This window comes from Calonectris borealis, chromosome 6 (assembly GCF_964195595.1).
Source record: "Calonectris borealis chromosome 6, bCalBor7.hap1.2, whole genome shotgun sequence".
Lineage (NCBI taxonomy): Eukaryota > Metazoa > Chordata > Aves > Procellariiformes > Procellariidae > Calonectris > Calonectris borealis.
In genome coordinates, this window is record NC_134317.1 from 42,580,449 (window position 1) to 42,596,988 (window position 16,540).

At 56.4% G+C, this 16,540-nt stretch overlaps 2 protein-coding genes across 4 annotated transcripts in view; both read left to right on the plus strand.

Moving 5' to 3' along the window:
• The window catches only part of TRPM8 (transient receptor potential cation channel subfamily M member 8), a 50,116-nt gene extending 47,283 nt beyond the window's left edge, over nucleotides 1–2,833 (plus strand). For 2 of the 3 annotated variants that reach the window (XM_075153788.1, XM_075153790.1), the window contains one exon: nucleotides 767–1,554. In XM_075153788.1, coding sequence (XP_075009889.1) covers nucleotides 767–817 — 51 coding nt within the window. In that variant the 3' untranslated portion in view covers nucleotides 818–1,554. Of the gene's footprint in view, nucleotides 1–766; nucleotides 1,555–2,778 lie in introns of those variants that run through there. The other variant, XM_075153789.1, reaches the window with a different exon arrangement.
• An 84-nt stretch (nucleotides 2,834–2,917) lies between these two features.
• Nucleotides 2,918–14,472, plus strand: LOC142083860 (uncharacterized). Its single transcript, XM_075153905.1, is given in 21 exon segments — nucleotides 2,918–2,923; nucleotides 5,034–5,136; nucleotides 5,413–5,469; nucleotides 5,760–5,827; nucleotides 6,418–6,643; nucleotides 6,646–7,650; nucleotides 7,653–7,909; nucleotides 8,359–8,413; nucleotides 9,477–9,541; nucleotides 9,656–9,805; nucleotides 9,985–10,139; nucleotides 10,471–10,618; nucleotides 10,885–11,072; nucleotides 11,162–11,299; nucleotides 11,823–11,937; nucleotides 12,392–12,529; nucleotides 12,801–12,977; nucleotides 13,115–13,270; nucleotides 13,611–13,712; nucleotides 14,124–14,226; nucleotides 14,468–14,472. Coding segments are annotated over 21 exon segments (3,417 nt in total).
• Nucleotides 14,473–16,540: the final 2,068 nt, after the last annotated feature.

Consider the following 16,540-nt stretch of genomic DNA (forward strand, 5'->3'; position numbering starts at 1 on the left):
GATGTCCTAAAAACAACTCTGAGGATGTAACTGAGTCCTAGGCATGAGCCTTAATCATGGGGTAAAATTTTCTTTAAAGTTGATGCGGCTATCCCGAGGAATATTGGACTTCAGTTATGGCATGGGGAAGGTTTGAAGGCAGCTCCATGCATCAGAATGAATGCTCCACAAAACTCCACTGCTCTTCAACCTCTGCTTTGAAGGAGCACAAGGAGATGGAGTATAGATGGGAGCTTCTAGCTGTCATGATGCCTGCTGTTAACTAGGTGAAATACATATGCATTAGGGCTCACTGCATTAATTGCATTAATGAAAACTGTAATTGGGAGCGTCCTTTCAAGCACTGTTGCATTTGGTATAATATTTGGAGAGGCAATTACTTGTTACTTATATTACTTATTAGCATTGCTTTCCTGTGAAAAGCAATGTTAACACTGCTTCGTTTGCCACCACAGTGTGACTACTGAATACAAAAAGCTGTCAGTTATTGCTTTCGAAGTAGTGGCTGGCATCCATAGGGTAGCCAGGGAGGCAGGAGTTCAGATAAGGGATTTTATGCCTCTTGTTGCTGATGTTGTACGGTATTTTCTAGGGTATGTATGTTCTAGGGTATTTTAAGTACTTATACTACTTGCTTGCTTGTTTTGTTCTTTTCCTTTCCCTTCATCCCAAGCTGCGATCATTTGTTGGAATGAGTTAGATTGACTTTACATAAACAAAGCTTCTTTTTTTCTTTTTTTCTTTTTTTTTTTTTTTAATTTTTAAGCTCTCTGATCTGAAAGGCCTTCTGAAAGAGATTTCCAGCAAAATCAAATGAATGCAGCTGAAATCCAAAAGTAGCTACCTGAGCAGGGTAAGCCCTCTTTAAATCCATTCTCTGACTTGAATAAGTTATCAGCATTCGTGATATTAAATCGGTATGTCTCTGGAAGAGGAGTTAGTATTAATTATTGATGCTTGTATTGATGTTGTCTAATACTGGAAAAGAAATAAGAGCTAAATTGTCTTCCTCATTTGTCTTTTCTGAAAAATATAATTTTCCATCTGGTGTTTCTAACAATTTTTGTCATGGTTTAAAATATCTTGGTTTGCTCCCTTGTCTTTGAAAAACTGAATAATCCAAGGTTATTTTAGTTGTCTTTGTGCTGGAGGCCCTCTGGAAAGTTAGGAGCTGCTGTGCTGGATCCATGACAGTTCATTTTAACTCTGAAGAACATAAAAAACAAATAGAAAAGACAGAATTGTGGGTAGGAATAAGGTTTATTTTCCCACTGTCAAAGTGGGGCATTACGGTGGATCACTATGGCCTTCCTATACGATAAACTGCAGAGTGAAGAGTTGACCCAAAGTCTCCAGAGCTGCAGTTCAGTGTCTGGTCATGAGTCTTGTGTCCTTTTTCATCAAGTTCTGCAGAAGAATTGGGCTGGAGCCACAGGTACACGTAGGATGTGAAAGCCAGGAAGAATATTGATGGATGCAGAGAACTCTTGTCTTCTTTAAAGGCAGCAGGTTAAGAAGTGTAGCTGTTGACAGGGATAACTGGAACGACTTGATCAGCCTGAACGTTAGAGCCTGGCTCCTTCTTCCATAGAGGATTTTTCTGCAAGACAGCTTATACCTCTGCCAAACATTCCTGAATCAGTTGTCTCACCATTTTTTCAGGGATAACTTCGTATTCACTTTACCTGAAGTTCCGTTTAGTTATGAATGACTTGCAACCACCTAATAAAATCCACAAGGATTGCCAGTTACTGGGCATTTTTTTGGATGCAGTAAACTCCAAGTCACCTAGAGAATAGGCTGTAGAATAATGCAATTCTGGAGGTCATCTAGTCTGTCCCTGCTCAAAGCAGCACTGGTAGCTGCAGTTTGGCTGAAAAATAGGTTGCAATTCAGTAAGAACAAATGGAAATTTTACAGTTACCTGGGAATTACTGGCTACAAAGGCACAAAATGGGGGGAAATCTGATGAGACAGCAGTTCTGCAGAAAAGTGTCTGAAATGGAATATTAAATAGCTAGTGTTTTGTTGTCTGTGAGATGTATGAAGTAATCCTCCTGCTGCTTATAGCGCAATGAATCTTCTGTTGGGTACGGCATCCAATGTTAGCACTAAGCTTCAAGGAAGATGATGGAGTGGCTGATGAGTGTTCGGAACAGCGACAAGAGGAACTGCAAGTCTTAACAACATAATGTGTAGAAAGGGGTGAATGAATTATGGTTAGCTAGCCTGGGAAAGAAGATACCTGTTTATGACGGAGCTTGTGGAAATGAACTCTCATTGTATATAATCAGTGCCTTGAAAAAACAGAGTTCCTTTCCAGTTTATGCCTGGTAAACTATCTAGCTGGTATCCCAGTTGTGAACAAACTGTTTTGCATGTGAGCTGTCCTGACTCTGAAGCTGAGCCTTGGCAGTCCACAGTACTAACATCATGAACAGAGAGGTTAGTGTCTCCCAGGAAGCAGATGTGCATATTATGCTATCTCATCTGAAAGGGAGTGCTTGTATCTGCGCTGACCGTCTTCAGTATGAGATGCTGGATTGGCCATTCCAGGTACTTTGCGTGCAGGTGTTTCTTTTGCTTTCACTTCCTGACAACTAGTATCTCTGCTACTCTGCGAAGACACCATGTTCTGGATGGGTGCCGCAAAGAGCTCCTTCATCCCCAGTGTTGCACAAGACATCCAATTTTCTGAGCTGATGTCACGAGGATGAATGCAAAATGTTGAGGTGGGCTAGGGGCTCTACTCTAAAATTTTTTCTTTTGCTCACACAGGTACCAATTAATCAAGAATAATTTCTGTGAGCTGGCAGTAACCACCAAGAAAACGGTAACTGATCCACCAGAGTGTCAATGTCTCAGCAGGAATTATAGGATTTTTTTTGATAAAACAGCCCTTTCTGCTTGTTGCAAGATGACGGTAAAACATTAAGACGACTGTTTATCTCCTGGCAGGACTCCCATGTTACCCAAGCTCTTCTTTTTCCTCATCTCCCCTGATGTTCAATGGCAGCAATTAGTCCTTGTCAGCTGCTGTTAAAAAGCACTCCTAATTCCGAGAGTGCTGCTGCTGCTGCCAGAATCACTTTGCTTTTCAATTTCACTCAAAGGGTCCTGCTCATGGGTTTCCTTTAGCCACTAATTGCTTGTCTTAATGAATCAATCTCCCTTCCCTTTCCTTCGAGTAGTAGCCAGATCTAGCTTGTTACTTGCATGGTCTGTCAGACCTGCTGAGGTCTGTAACGCTGGCATGCCAGAATACAATGTATTTCAGCATCATCCCCTGGAGGAAAAACAGCCTTTGGTCCAACTATGCACCCACATCTCAGAGTCTACATGAACAGTGGACTTCTTCCTGCTCTACCTGGAACTATGCAGCAATGCAGAAGTTCAACTATTGCAACTCTGCATGGGAGAGACTTAATTCATCTAGAAAGTGTTTCCAAAGGCCTCATGTGTAATCCTTGCTTCTTTCTTTAGTGATAATTTGTATACTTGGAGCATTGCGATTCATTTAATTTTTTCAAACATGTTTGCAGATGTTTGCATTTTGAAATGGAGAAGAGATTGTTGGCCAGCTTTAAATATTAAGATGCTTGCTATGGTGAAGTTGCTCTTTCTGCTTTCTGTCTAAAATAACAGCTGAATCTTGTGGCATTTTGTGTGGTATAAGTGGATGCATTACCAACTGAAGGGAAAAAACTACAAATGGCATTTATTTACCTTGCAAAGCATTGTATCCATCTTCATCCCCAGTGTCTAGGAATAATCTCCCGAGATGTTTGATTTTGAAGGTTTAGGTATTTTCCTTTTGCTGGCAATGGCTATCATAGTCCATACACTTTACCATGACTTGCAGCTAGTCTGAGGACTGTCAGGCAGAACATATAGGTGCTTACATGGGTGCCACATGAGGTCTCCAGATGAGTAGTTAGGTACACGGGGAGAGAATTTCTGCTGAAGTGGAAATACAGCCATCTGCTGCCTGGCTAGAAACCAAAGCCTGTGTGCAGGCTTGCCTCTGTGCACAACAGCATGTTCCAGTCCATGTGTGCTGTGAAAACACGTTGGTCCAAGATGGTGAAGACAAGACAAGACCGTTTTGAGCGTTTTAGTGTTTGCTTCAGTACAGGGATATGAAGTGCTGTTGCATGTGGGGATTGTTTCTACTTTAGGATGCAGCTGTTTGAGGTGCAGCTTACTGACTAAGGAGGCCAGCACACGCATGCATCGTTTCCTGGAGTTGCTGCTCTGCTTGTCTTCGTAGCTGAAAATGGAATAGTTTTACAGGGAAAACTGTGATGAGGTGTTATCAGAAAGGTTACTGCTCTTTTCTTTCTGCTTCACAATACCTAACTTTACTGTATGCTGTGCATTACGTGATCCTGGGGGATATAGCGCTACCAATAGTAACGTTACTTGTTTACATATGGAAATAATTGTGTTTTCCTGTTAAAAAGTTTATAAAGGACTCAGGCTTTCATTGACTTCCATGGCAGTTAGCTTGCATCATAAGTTATTGAGATAAGTTTCCTTTCTAGAAATTACTTTTTCCTATGTCATTTGTATGCCTTGAATGTGAAAACTGTACTTTTAGTTCATTCCTTTCATATATAAAACCTGCAGTGTACTTGCCAGCAACTCTAGTGATCTGTGGTCTTGTAAAATAGTGAATGTAGCTTTGAACCATGTTCTGCAAACTCGAAACCCCGGAGTCTGTCCCTGCCCACTGCTGCAGCACATCACCTGCACCCCACACGTGCTCCCTTCCCTTCAGCGTGCGGCCCCGCGGGCTCTTCTCCAGGCTCCCCTCCCTCCCCGAGCCCGGGGGTGCCGCTGCAGCCGAGCTTTGGCAGCAGGCTGGCACCGCAGCTCCCCGGGGAGCACCCAGCCCTCTGCTCCCTCCAAACCCCGGCACCAGCCAGCTGCTGGCTGGGCGTCGTGGGTGTCCCTGGCAGGGGAGGCCAGTCCTGGGGGCAGGGGGAGAGTCGGCACCAACCCTTCCCTCCGTCCCCTTGCGCTCTCTCCAGCTGGCAGAGCACAGCAGCAGAGCAGACGAGTACCTGCACCAGTGCCTGCGGTACCTGCAGAGCCCACAGGAGTCCATGCGAGTGGCGTCCATCAGGATCCTTGGTGAGCCACAACCCCCCAGGGTCCCTCCCTGCCCCACTGCAGCTTGGCCCCAGCCCCGGCTGCTGCACCGGCAGCAGGAATCGGCCCCGTGGCTATGGAGCCCCGACTACCCACGGGGCTCCCTGCTGCCCTCTCCCACCCCGGCCCTTGGGCGTCACGCTCAGGGGAGGCCCCGGGCTCAGCCCTGCCAAGGGGAGGAGGGCGTGTGGCTGGGCTGGTGTGGGGGAGCTGTGCTGCTGAGGCTAGCGGGATCTGTGATGGGCTCTGTGTTCCTAGGGCGCGCTGGGCAGCACATGTGGGGTCAGCAGGAGAAGCTCCAGGTCATCTACGAGGGTGCGTGAGGGCAGCGGGGTGTCAGCGGGGACTGGCGGGGAGGAGGAAAGACCCTGGGCAGGGAGCTGCAGTCCCTGCCCCGGCTGGGGAGGGCTCTGCCCCCTGCGCGGACGAGGGGTGGCATGGGCAGAGCCGAGAGAGATTTCAGGGGCCGATTCGTGGGCGATCCCGTTGGGCCCTGCTCCCTCCTGGCCATGGGAAGAGCTGGGTGGGGTGGCCCTGGCAGGAGGGATTCCTGGGGTCCCTGCAGATCCAGGTTCTGACCTTGGCTCTGTTCCTCTCTCTTCCAGCCCTTCAAGGCATGCAAAATGACATCAGCCTCCCCGTCAGAAGCCTGGCATTTCAAACCGTGTACGTAGTAAGAGCTGCAGAGAAGATCCCTCCCTCCAGGCTGCGGGTGCTGCAAGTCCGACTCCGCAGGGCGTGGAGGAGGCGGCCTTCTCTCCAGGGCAATGGCTGGCTGTGCTGCTGGAGCTCTGTGCAGACGTGATCCCGGGAGCTCCGTGTGCTGGGGCCACCTCAGCCTGTGGGGAAGGCTGGGTGGCTCCTGGCCTCTCCCTGTCCACGGGACAGCTCTTCCCTAAGAGCGCTTTCTTTCACGCCAACGTGGGAATATGAAATCCATGTTATTATACACGGAGGCCCAGGAGCATGAAAGGGAGAGAACAAGTAATGGCTCTTAGCCCTGCGTAACCTCAGCTGTAGCTGCCAACGCTGTGTACAGATGTGGAAACGAACCTCTGGAGGAAAAATAAAAAGAAAAGAAAAAAAACCAGCAAGGAAGTGATCAGATTTCTCGGCTTTTCTGTAGGCTTTATTTCGGTAGCTTGTCCCACAAATTACACGCTTTCCCAGTGCAGGACTTGACCATCCTCTGGGGGTGGCGAGCAGCACATGAATGGCTGTACCTGCAAATCTTGAGCTACTTGAGTTTATCACGTTTGGAAGAAGGGGCAGGCAACTCAAGAAGAGTACAGGGATCTCGTTAGGTCGTGCAGAGAGGAAATTAGACAGGCAAAAGCCCAGCTAGAAGACAACCTGGCCACTGCTGTGAGAGGCAACAAAAAATGCTTTTACAAGTATATTAATGACAAAAGGAGAGCCAAGGACAATCTCCATCCTTTATTGGATGTGGGGGGGAACGTTGCCACCAAGGACGAGGATAAAGCTGAGGTACTAACGCCTTCTTTGCCTCAGTCTTTAATAGTCAGAGCAGTTATCCTCAGGGTACTCGGCCCCCTGAGCTGGAAGACAGGGACCGCGAGCAGGATAAACCCCCCATAATCCAAGAGGAAGCAGTTAACGACCTGCTACGCCACCTGGACACTCACAAGTCTATGGGGCCGGATGGGATCCACCTGAGGGTACTGAGGGAGCTGGCGGAGGAGCTTGCCAAGCCGGTCTCCATCATTTACCAGCAGTCCTGGTTAACTGGGGATGTCCCGGATGACTGGAGGCTTGCCAATGTGACGCCCATCTACAAGAAGGGCTGGACGGAGGATCCGGGGAACTACAGGCCGGTCAGCCTGACCTCGATGCTGGGGAAGATTATGGAGCAGTTCGTTTTGAGGGTGCTCACAAGCCACGTGTGGGACAACCAGGGGATCAGGCCCAGCCAGCACAGGTTCATGGAAGGCAGGTCGTGCTTGACCAACCTGATCTCCTTCTATGACCAGGTGACCCGCCTAGTGGATGAGGGACAGGCTGTGGATGTGGTCTGTCTGGACTTCAGTAAAGCCTTTGACACTGTCTCCCACAGCATTCTCCTAGAGAAGCTGGCGGCTCATGGCCTAGACAGGTGCACTCTTCGCTGGGTAAAAAACTGGCTGGACGGCCGAGCCCAGAGAGTTGTGGTCAATGGAGTTAAATCCAGTTGGCGGCCGGTCACGAGCGGTGTTCCCCAGGGCTCAGTACTGGGGCCGGTCCTGTTCAATATCTTCATCAATGATCTGGACGAGGGGATCGAGTGCTCCCTCAGTAAGTCTGCAGATGACACCAAGCTGGGCGGGAGTGTTGATCTGCTGGAGGGCAGGAAGGCTCTGCAGAGGGACCTGGCCAGGCTGGATCGATGGGCCGAGGCCAACTGTATGGGGTTCAACAAGGCCAAGTGCCGGGTCCTGCACTTCGGCCACAACAACCCCAGGCAACGCTACAGGCTTGGGGAAGAGTGGCTGGAAAGTGCCCGGAGGAAAAGGACCTGGGGGTGCTGGTCGACAGCCGGCTGAACATGAGCCGGCAGTGTGCCCAAGTGGCCAAGAAGGCCAACGGCATCCTGGCCTGTATCAGAAATGGTGTGGCCAGCAGGAGCAGGGAGGTGATCGTGCCCCTGTACTCGGCACTGGTGAGGCCGCACCTCGAATCCTGTGTTCAGTTTTGGGCCCCTCACTACAAGAAGGACATGGAGGTGCTGGAGCGTGTCCAGAGAAGGGCAACGAAGCTGGTGAAGGGCCTGGAGCACAAGTCTGATGGGGAGCGGCTGAGGGAACTGGGACTGTTTAGCCTGGAGAAGAGGAGGCTGAGGGGAGACCTCATCGCGCTCTACAACTACCTGAAAGGAGGTTGTAGTGAGGTGGGGATTGGTCTCTTCTCCCAGGTAAGTCGCGATAGGACAAGAGGAAATGGCCTCAAGTTGTGCCAAGGGAGGTTTAGATTGGACATTAGGAGAAATTTCTTTACTGAAAGAGTGGTCAGACCTTGGAACAGGCTGCCCAGGGAAGTGGTGGAGTCACCATCCCTGGAAGTATTTAAAAGAGGTGTAGATGAGGCGCTTAGGGACATGGTGTAGCGGGCATGGTGGTGTTGGGTTGACGGTTGGACTTGATGATCTTAAAGGTCTTTTCCAACCTTAATGATTCTCTGATTCTCTTCTGCCCAACTTTCTCCAACCAGTGCCTCTTGCTTTGGTCCCTAGTGTCCCCAGGGCATTGGGAAGAGGAGAAAAAGGGTATGTGTGCTCAGCAACAGTTGCCCAGGCGTGCAGCATGCTAGGAAAAGTGGCCAGAAACCCCTTCGCCCTTTGGTTCTTCTGCTGAAGCCTTAACACTTCCAACAAAGCTCGTGGGCAGAGCCCCGAGCTGTGGGGATCCCTGAAAAACTTGTCCTTGGAGATGTCCCCAAGTCCTCTCCCAGCCAGGAACCGCCATTTGTTTCCCGCCCGTGTGTTGCTGGCTGGATTGTTGAGGGGGCCGAGGTGCCTCTTTAGCCGGCACCTACGGAGCTCCTTCCGTGCTGTGCCGCTGGGGCAGGTTTGCCAGGCCGGGGGAGGCCCCAGGGCACGGGCCTGTGGCAGTGTGTCACAGGGCCCTTTGTGACCCGCTGTGAAATGGGCACTGCCACTTGGATGGCATGTGGCAGTGTGTCACAGGGCCCTTTGTGACCTGCCGTGATATGGGCGCTGGTGGCGACGCGGCCACCTCACTGTGCCCAGTGGACACGGCGGGACAGGACGGGACCGAGTGGGGCTGCGAGGAGCCCCTGCGCAGCCACCTCGTTCCCTTCTGACCCACGTCCGCGGCGCTTTTCCGAGGCGTCTCCCATCCCTGCGGCAGGAGCCCTCGAGGCCAGGCCTCAGCAGGATGGCGGAGAGACCCCCCAGCGTGCCCAGGCTGGCCTGGATGGGGGAGGAGGAGGAGGAGAAGGAAGGCGCTGGGGCTGCCCCAGCATGGCAGCCCGATGAGGAGGAGGAGGTCCAGCCGCTGCAGGCGGGTGAGTGGCTGAGCTGCGCCACAGGGCTAGTGGCTGCAGCCAGCTTGGCCCCATCCCATCCCCTGTGGACGTCCCCAGGGAAAGAGGGGAAGAGGGGAGGGGGCTGTTCCCCACAGCCGGGCTCCGGCCGGGCTCCATCCTCTGGGCACCCCCAGCCCCAGCCTGTGGCCAGGGAGGCGGGGGTCAGTGTCCCCACCGGCCCCTGTCCTGGGGCTGGCCCAGCCTGGGGAGCGCGGGGCTCGGCTCTGTTCTCCAGCCTCTCCCGCAGCCTCTCAGCTCTGCCTGTGCTTGGTCTTTGCCAGATCCAGTCTGCGACCTGCCAGAAGTGGAGGAAGAGACCTGCGCCCTCTTCCGCAGCAGAGCACAGGTACCCGCAGCCATCCCCGCCTGCGCTGGGCCTGCTCTCGCTGCTCAGCCGAGCACCGACGTTGGGGCACTCGGTGTGACATCCCTCTCTTCCCTGCCCTTCCTTCTCCTGCAGATGTTTTGGGAATCCCTAGAGCCCACTGAGTATGAAGACGCCACCATTGTGGCCATCGAGGACATGGCAGACTCTGACTCCTATAACGCGGAGGCTTGTGCTGCCATGCTGGATGTGCTTGTTGAAAGTGACATCTCCAATTTGGAGCACGTAAGTTGCCTGTGGCCGGGGCTCGAGCCCCTTGGGGATCGTGTGCCCCCGAACCGGGTCCGCTGGGCACCCAGCAGCCTTTTAGGCACGGTGTGGTGGGAAGGGAGGCCCTTCGTGGGGGAAGCCGGGGAAATGGCTCGCTCTGGCAGCGCTCCAACTCTCAGCCACGTCTCCTCCAGGTGCCGAGCATCGTGAGGTACATCTACCGGTGGCTCACGATCACCACGGATGTGTCAGCTGAGCACAGGCTGGATAAAGCCCTTCTGAAGCTGACCTACGAGCACCCCCATGATGTGGTGGTGACCCTCCTGCACTGTGCCCCATCGTGCGACAGGTACGGGGCCCACCTGCCTTGAGGGCTCAGGGCTCACCAGCCTTTAGAGCCCATCAACCTGTAGAGCCCGTCCCATGTGGGGACAGACGGAGATTTTCAGGACCCTCCGGCCCCTCCATTTCCCAGCCCCAGAGCGGCTGCCATGCTCCCTCCCTGCCCCTCAAGGCACCGTTGCTCGGCCGCCTGCTGCCCGCAGGGGCAGGCCCGCTGGGTGCTGCCGGAGAGGGGCAGTGGGCAGAGGCAGGGCTGGCGGCCAGCCTGGGTCCCCGGGGTTGCCCAGGCCACGGCGCTGTGGCCCAGACCCTGCTGACACAAAGCTCTGGGCCTGCAGAGCTGCCGGGACCATGTGGAGGGCGATGGTCTCCAGGAGCATGACTGCAGACAAGGTGCTGCTGGAGCTGCTCTGCGTGCTGAAGGACTGGCCGCTGCACAGCACCTCCACCTGCGACGGGGACAAAAAGGACGTCTTTGCCCTGGCCGTGAGTTTCTGGACCAGGCCTTTGCTCACCCCCGGGGTCGCCTCTCCGGGCGGCTCTCCATCCTCCCCCGCCACTGCATCTCCCTGCCTCACACGGTGGGCTGGAAACCTGGGTTAGGGGCAGGTTCAGGGGCAGCCAGGCCGGGTGCTCCCCCTGCGTCTCCCGTGGCCCAGGGCAGCACCTGAGCCTCACCCTCCCACGCTCGGGCCCTGCCACGGGGACGTCTCAGCACTGAGCGCGGTCTCTGCGTGTTTTGTTTTCTGCAGGCAACCAGGGCACTGTGGGAGATCCTCCAGCTGCACAGGTGCCTACAGAGGGTGAAGGAGCATTTCCCCCGCTTCTTCCTGGCTCTGCTCTTCCAAATCTTCTTCAGCACAGAGCAGGTGCCAGAGGAGGTCGATACCTTCTGGAGGAGATGCCAGCAGGAAGGCTGCCTTCCCACCAACCCCAACAGGTGCCCCATCCCAGTCCTCTCATCCCTCGCATGGCCCCGGAGCTGGGGCCAGGGTTCCCGGCGTGACCTGGGCTTTGCTCCGCACACAGATTTGCAGCGCTGACTGTGAAAGCACTGCTCTGCCGTCTTGGGTATGAGTTTGTGGTGTTTGATGTCGAACGTAAGCGTGGCTGGGACACACTCCTCAATGCTGAGACCCACCACTACGCAATGGGTCTGCTGGGCAGGTGAGAGCCCCCTTCTCCCCACTCCCCCCGCCACTTCTCCCCTGCAGACGGGGCGCCCCACACAATCCCCTTGGGCGTGGGTGAGAGGGACTTGTCACCGAGGCACGGCCCAGCAGACTGGAAAAGCCTGGGAGAGGTGGGTGCACAGGAGCAGCCACCTCCCAAAGCGCCAGCGTCCCCTCCCGTGGGGCCTGGGCGGATGGCACAGAGCGGGGGGTCTGTCTGCAGGCAGCCCCACCCAGGGCAGCCCACCGGGGCAGGGCAGGATGCACTGAGGGCCAGCGGCAGAGCCTGGGGGACGAGTCCCCTGCGGGCAGGAAAGGGGCCTCCTCAGAAGGGAAGGCTTTGGGGCAGGAAGGGTGTTTTTCCAGTCTCCTCCCCAAAAGGAGCCTGCTCGTGTTGGGCATGGCCTTTCTCCTGGCGAGGGGTGGGTGGTGGGGAAAGACCAGGCCTGTGTGAGTCAGTCCTGGGAGAGGTTTGCTCGCCCTGCTCAGGGTCGACGGTGCCTTCTTCCCCCTGCCAGAGCGATGTGCGGTATCTCAAAAAAATTGCGTTACGCGATGTCACGCTGCCTGGTCGAGCTGCTCAGCAGGAAGGAGCCACGCTGGGAGCTCTCTGCCCTGGCGTTCCTTGTCGAGGTGAGCATGATGGCGAGCACTGCCTCGCTTAGCTACCTCCCACCGCTCTGCCCTCTCGTAGCCGCAGCTGCGGGGGGAGCCCAGTTGTGGAGCTGGGGCAGAGGGTGGGCTCTGCTGCGTGCCCGTGCCCCCTTGCTGCTGGGGTGACACTTGTCCCCACCTGTGTTTCATGCCCCCCCTTGTGCCAGCTCTCGCTCTTCCATCGTGTCTCCTCAAAGGCTGAGGAATCAGAGGCTGCCGAGGGCTGGGAGGCACAGCGGAGCGGGCGATTGACATGTGCCACGTGCCCCACGGCGCAGGGCAGGGAGCCCAGGGGCTCTCTGCAGCCACTGCTGCCTTTGGGCTCAGCTGCCTGGGACGGTGCCCGTGCCCTGTGCCGCTGGCTGGACCCAGCCCTGCGCGATGCTGGGGTCCTGCCGGCCGGGCACCCCTGTCACTGCTCTGTGTGTTTCAGCTCCTCGCCTGCCATGACACGAGGGATTGGGATGAATACATGCTGCTGCTCATCCCAAGGTACCTGCAGAGTGAGCGCAGAGTGATGCATCGCCTGGTGCTCAGAGTCCTCATCGTGCTCTGCAGGAGACCCGTGACGGTGAGAAGGGGGCAGCCGGCTGAAGCCGCGCTGGTGGCTGGGTCTGGGTAAGGGGTGCTGGGTAACACAGTAGCTTGGACTTGGCTGGCTTTCGGGAGCTGTGGCAGCTGCTCCCAGTTCTCCTGCCTCCCGTTCCCCTGGCCGAGTCCTTTGCGGCAGGCCTTTGGCTTCTGGGCCCCGAGGGCAGCAGCGTGGGCTCAAACAGCCGGAGCGGTTTTGGCCGTGCAGCCTTTTATGGCTTCACAACAACACAGCATTGTCTTCCACACAGGTCAGCAGGATGCAATTCCTGCTGCCAAGTCTCATGGAGCTACTGCAGGATGCAGACGGGGAGGTGGTCGAGATGACCCTCTACGTGATCAGCAAGGTGGTCCGGGCCACACCCACCCCAATTGCCAGCTCCGTCGCTCTGCAGCTGGCTGAGAGGCTCCGGCCACTCTTTGACAGTGTAAGGCTTTGTGCCCCCCCCGCCCCATGGGCACTGGGTGCTGCCAGGAAGCTTTGTGCCCTTTGGATTTCCAGACCCGTGCCCAGGTGGGCCTGGAGCAGCCGGTGCTGAGGTCTTGCCCTCTTCCTTGCCACCAGGACATCAACTTCGTGCAACTGCTCTCCATGTACCTCTTCCGATATGCGATGGAGTTAGAGGCAGAGGCAGGAAAAAAGCTGCTGAAGACGCATGTGCACCAGAGCCTGCTCCCACTGCTCTGCCACTCGCATGATGAGAACCAGCGCGTGGCAGAGGTGAGGATTTCTGACCTGCTGGTGTCCCTGTGGGAGGTGGCTCGGCTGCCTCCTGCCCTGGCACCTCGCGGACTGCAGCGCTCCAGCCTCCTCCTGGCCTTGGTACAGAGCGGCAGCTCTGGGGGACCTCTGTCCTGCTGCGCTGGCAGCACCAGGTGCCCCGGATGGGGGTGGCCCCACCCGTCTGCCCGGGCACCGAACCCGCTGACGGACACGTTCCCCAGCTGCTGCGTCTTCCCACCAGGGGCCAGGAAAGGCCCTGAGCCTTGCCCAGCTGCAGGGGACGCAGGTCCTGTGCCCTGGGCAGCGGTGCCATCTCCCAGTCTCTGCTGCTCTGCAGGCCTCTCGGAAAACCCTGCTTGAAGCTACCAAGTTCCTGAAGAAGAGGAAGCTCGAGCAGCTGCTGGAGAGGGAAGAGACATGGGCAGTGGGCGAGTGCCTGGTAAGGATGGCCCCAAAGCCCCAGACCCAGCCTGGACAAGCCCCCTGCCCCCAATGCTCAGTGTGTGGGGCTGGCAGCTGTGCCCCTGCCCACTGCTGCAGCCCATCGCTGCCAGCCTGCACCCCACACGTGCTCCCTTCCCTTCAGCGTGCGGCCCCGCGGGCTCTTCTCCAGGCTCCCCTCCCTCCCCGAGCCCGGGGGTGCCGCTGCAGCCCCGGCCCAGCTGGGCTTTGGCAGCAGGCTGGCACCGCAGCTCCCCGGGGAGCACCCAGCCCTCTGCTCCCTCCAAACCCCGGCACCAGCCAGCTGCTGGCTGGGCGTCGTGGGTGTCCCTGGCAGGGGAGGCCAGTCCTGGGGGCAGGGGGAGAGTCGGCACCAACCCTTCCCTCCGTCCCCTTGCGCTCTCTCCAGCTGGCAGAGCACAGCAGCAGAGCAGACGAGTACCTGTACCAGTGCCTGCGGTACCTGCAGAGCCCACAGGAGTCCATGCGAGTGGCGTCCATCAGGATCCTTGGTGAGCCACAACCCCCCGGGGTCCCTCCCTGCCCCACTGCAGCTTGGCCCCAGCCCCGGCTGCTGCACCGGCAGCAGGAATCGGCCCCGTGGCTATGGAGCCCCGACTACCCACGGGGCTCCCTGCTGCCCTCTCCCACCCCGGCCCTTGGGCGTCACGCTCAGGGGAGGCCCCGGGCTCAGCCCTGCCAAGGGGAGGAGGGCGTGTGGCTGGGCTGGTGTGGGGGAGCTGTGCTGCTGAGGCTAGCGGGATCTGTGATGGGCTCTGTATTCCTAGGGCGCGCTGGGCGGCACATGTGGGGTCAGCAGGAGAAGCTCCAGGTCATCTACGAGGGTGCGTGAGGGCAGCGGGGTGTCAGCGGGGACTGGCGGGGAGGAGGAAAGACCCTGGGCAGGGAGCTGCAGTCCCTGCCCCGGCTGGGGAGGGCTCTGCCCCCTGCGCGGACGAGGGGTGGCATGGGCAGAGCCGAGAGAGATTTCAGGGGCCGATTCGTGGGCGATCCCGTTGGGCCCTGCTCCCTCCTGGCCATGGGAAGAGCTGGGTGGGGTGGCCCTGGCAGGAGGGATTCCTGGGGTCCCTGCAGATCCAGGTTCTGACCTTGGCTCTGTTCCTCTCTCTTCCAGCCCTTCAAGGCATGCAAAATGACATCAGCCTCCCCGTCAGAAGCCTGGCATCTCAAACCCTCCTGCTAGTAAGAACTGCAGAGAGGATCCCTCCCTCCAGGCTGCGGGTGCTGCAAGTCCGACTCCGCAGGGCGTGGAGGAGGCGGCCTTCTCTCCAGGGCAATGGCTGGCTGTGCTGCTGGAGCTCTGTGCAGACGTGATCCCGGGAGCTCCGTGTGCTGGGGCCACCTCAGACTGTGGCTCCTGGTCTCTCCCTGTCCTGCCTGTCCCCTTTGCCTGCTCCCAGGTCATCCCTCCGCTTGGCCTTCCGTGAATAAACAGTCTGGCTTCTTCATCTTCTCTGCATGTCTTTTCTTTGTGGAAACGAAATGGGGGAGAACTTGGGCCCTGAAGCACCCAGGCCCGGGTCCTGCCTTTCTTTTGCCCCATGTGCTGCGTGCAGAGATGGAGAGGAACGAAGGCAGTTCACCGTGGAAAGGACCTCCAGTAAGGTCAGTCCCTGTTCCGAAGGTCCCGTCACCTTCACAGACGCAAGAGGATCTCCATCTGGCCTGGGTCTCGATGCTGCAGAGGAGAAAGCTGGCAACGGATTTTAGGAGAATGGCCTTCTCCACACGGGCAGATGGGTTGGGGTGCTGAGCGAGGAGATGCTGGCCTTGGAGAAGGAAGTCCTGGAGCTTTATTGCTGCTGTTCCCTGCATATTTCCTGATGTTCACTGCCGAGACTAACTGCTATTTCATCTCCTGCCCACCCCTCCACCAGCCGGCTGGGGCCACCATCTCAGATGGCAGCTGGAGCTGCAGAGAGCTGCTGGCTCCTGGCCCGTTCTCAGCCCCTGCCTTGCTGCTGCAGGGCTTGGCAGAGGGCAGGGCAGTCTCACCAAAGGGTGACCAAGGACAATTCTCGGGAGACAGGGCCTCCCCCCGAGCAGCGGCCACCCCAGCTCCCCAGAGCAGCACCACGGAGATGAAACCTCTCCCAATGCAACTTGTACCCATTGCCCCTTGTCTTCTCCATGTGGCTCCTTGTGAAGAGAGGGCCTGCATCTTCTTTGCAGCTAACCCTTAAGTAGGGGGTGATGAGGTGTCCCCCCCGAGCCTTCTTGTCTGCAGGGAGAAGAGACCTAACTCCTTCAGTCTTTCCTCATGGGGCAGGTCCTCCTGCAGGTGCCAACGGACAGCCCAGCTAGCTGGTGGCTTTACAAGCCTACCCGGAAGCTTAAGGTCTCCAGGGAATTAGAAGGGCTTATTAGGCAGTGCTTTAAGTTTGTCGGAAGCATGGTGGTAGAGAGCAGGTGAGGGCTGCGCTCTGCAGCAGACAGGAATCGGCTACCTGGCCAGGGTAGCCTGGGGTTGAGTGGAGGTGGCCACCCAGACAGAGCTTTCTGTCAGGGAAGCTGCTGTCCAGGTGGAGGGCTGCAGAGACTGCACCCTTCCTCCTGGGTGGAGGAGGGTGAAAGCTCCACCTCTGCAAGGTGTGCTCTGGTGGAGTCAGTCAGGCAGTGGGTAGAGGAGCTGCAGGAGGAAATGAGCAGACTCGGCTCTATTAGAGGGGGGTGAACAAGAATCAGAGTATTATTCAAGGCTTTAAAGGGAGAAACACAGGGCCCTTTGGCACTGACCTCCAAGGACCACCAGGCAAAAAACTTCAACAGTGAACAGGCAGCACCTTGGAGAAGGAGGTGCTATGG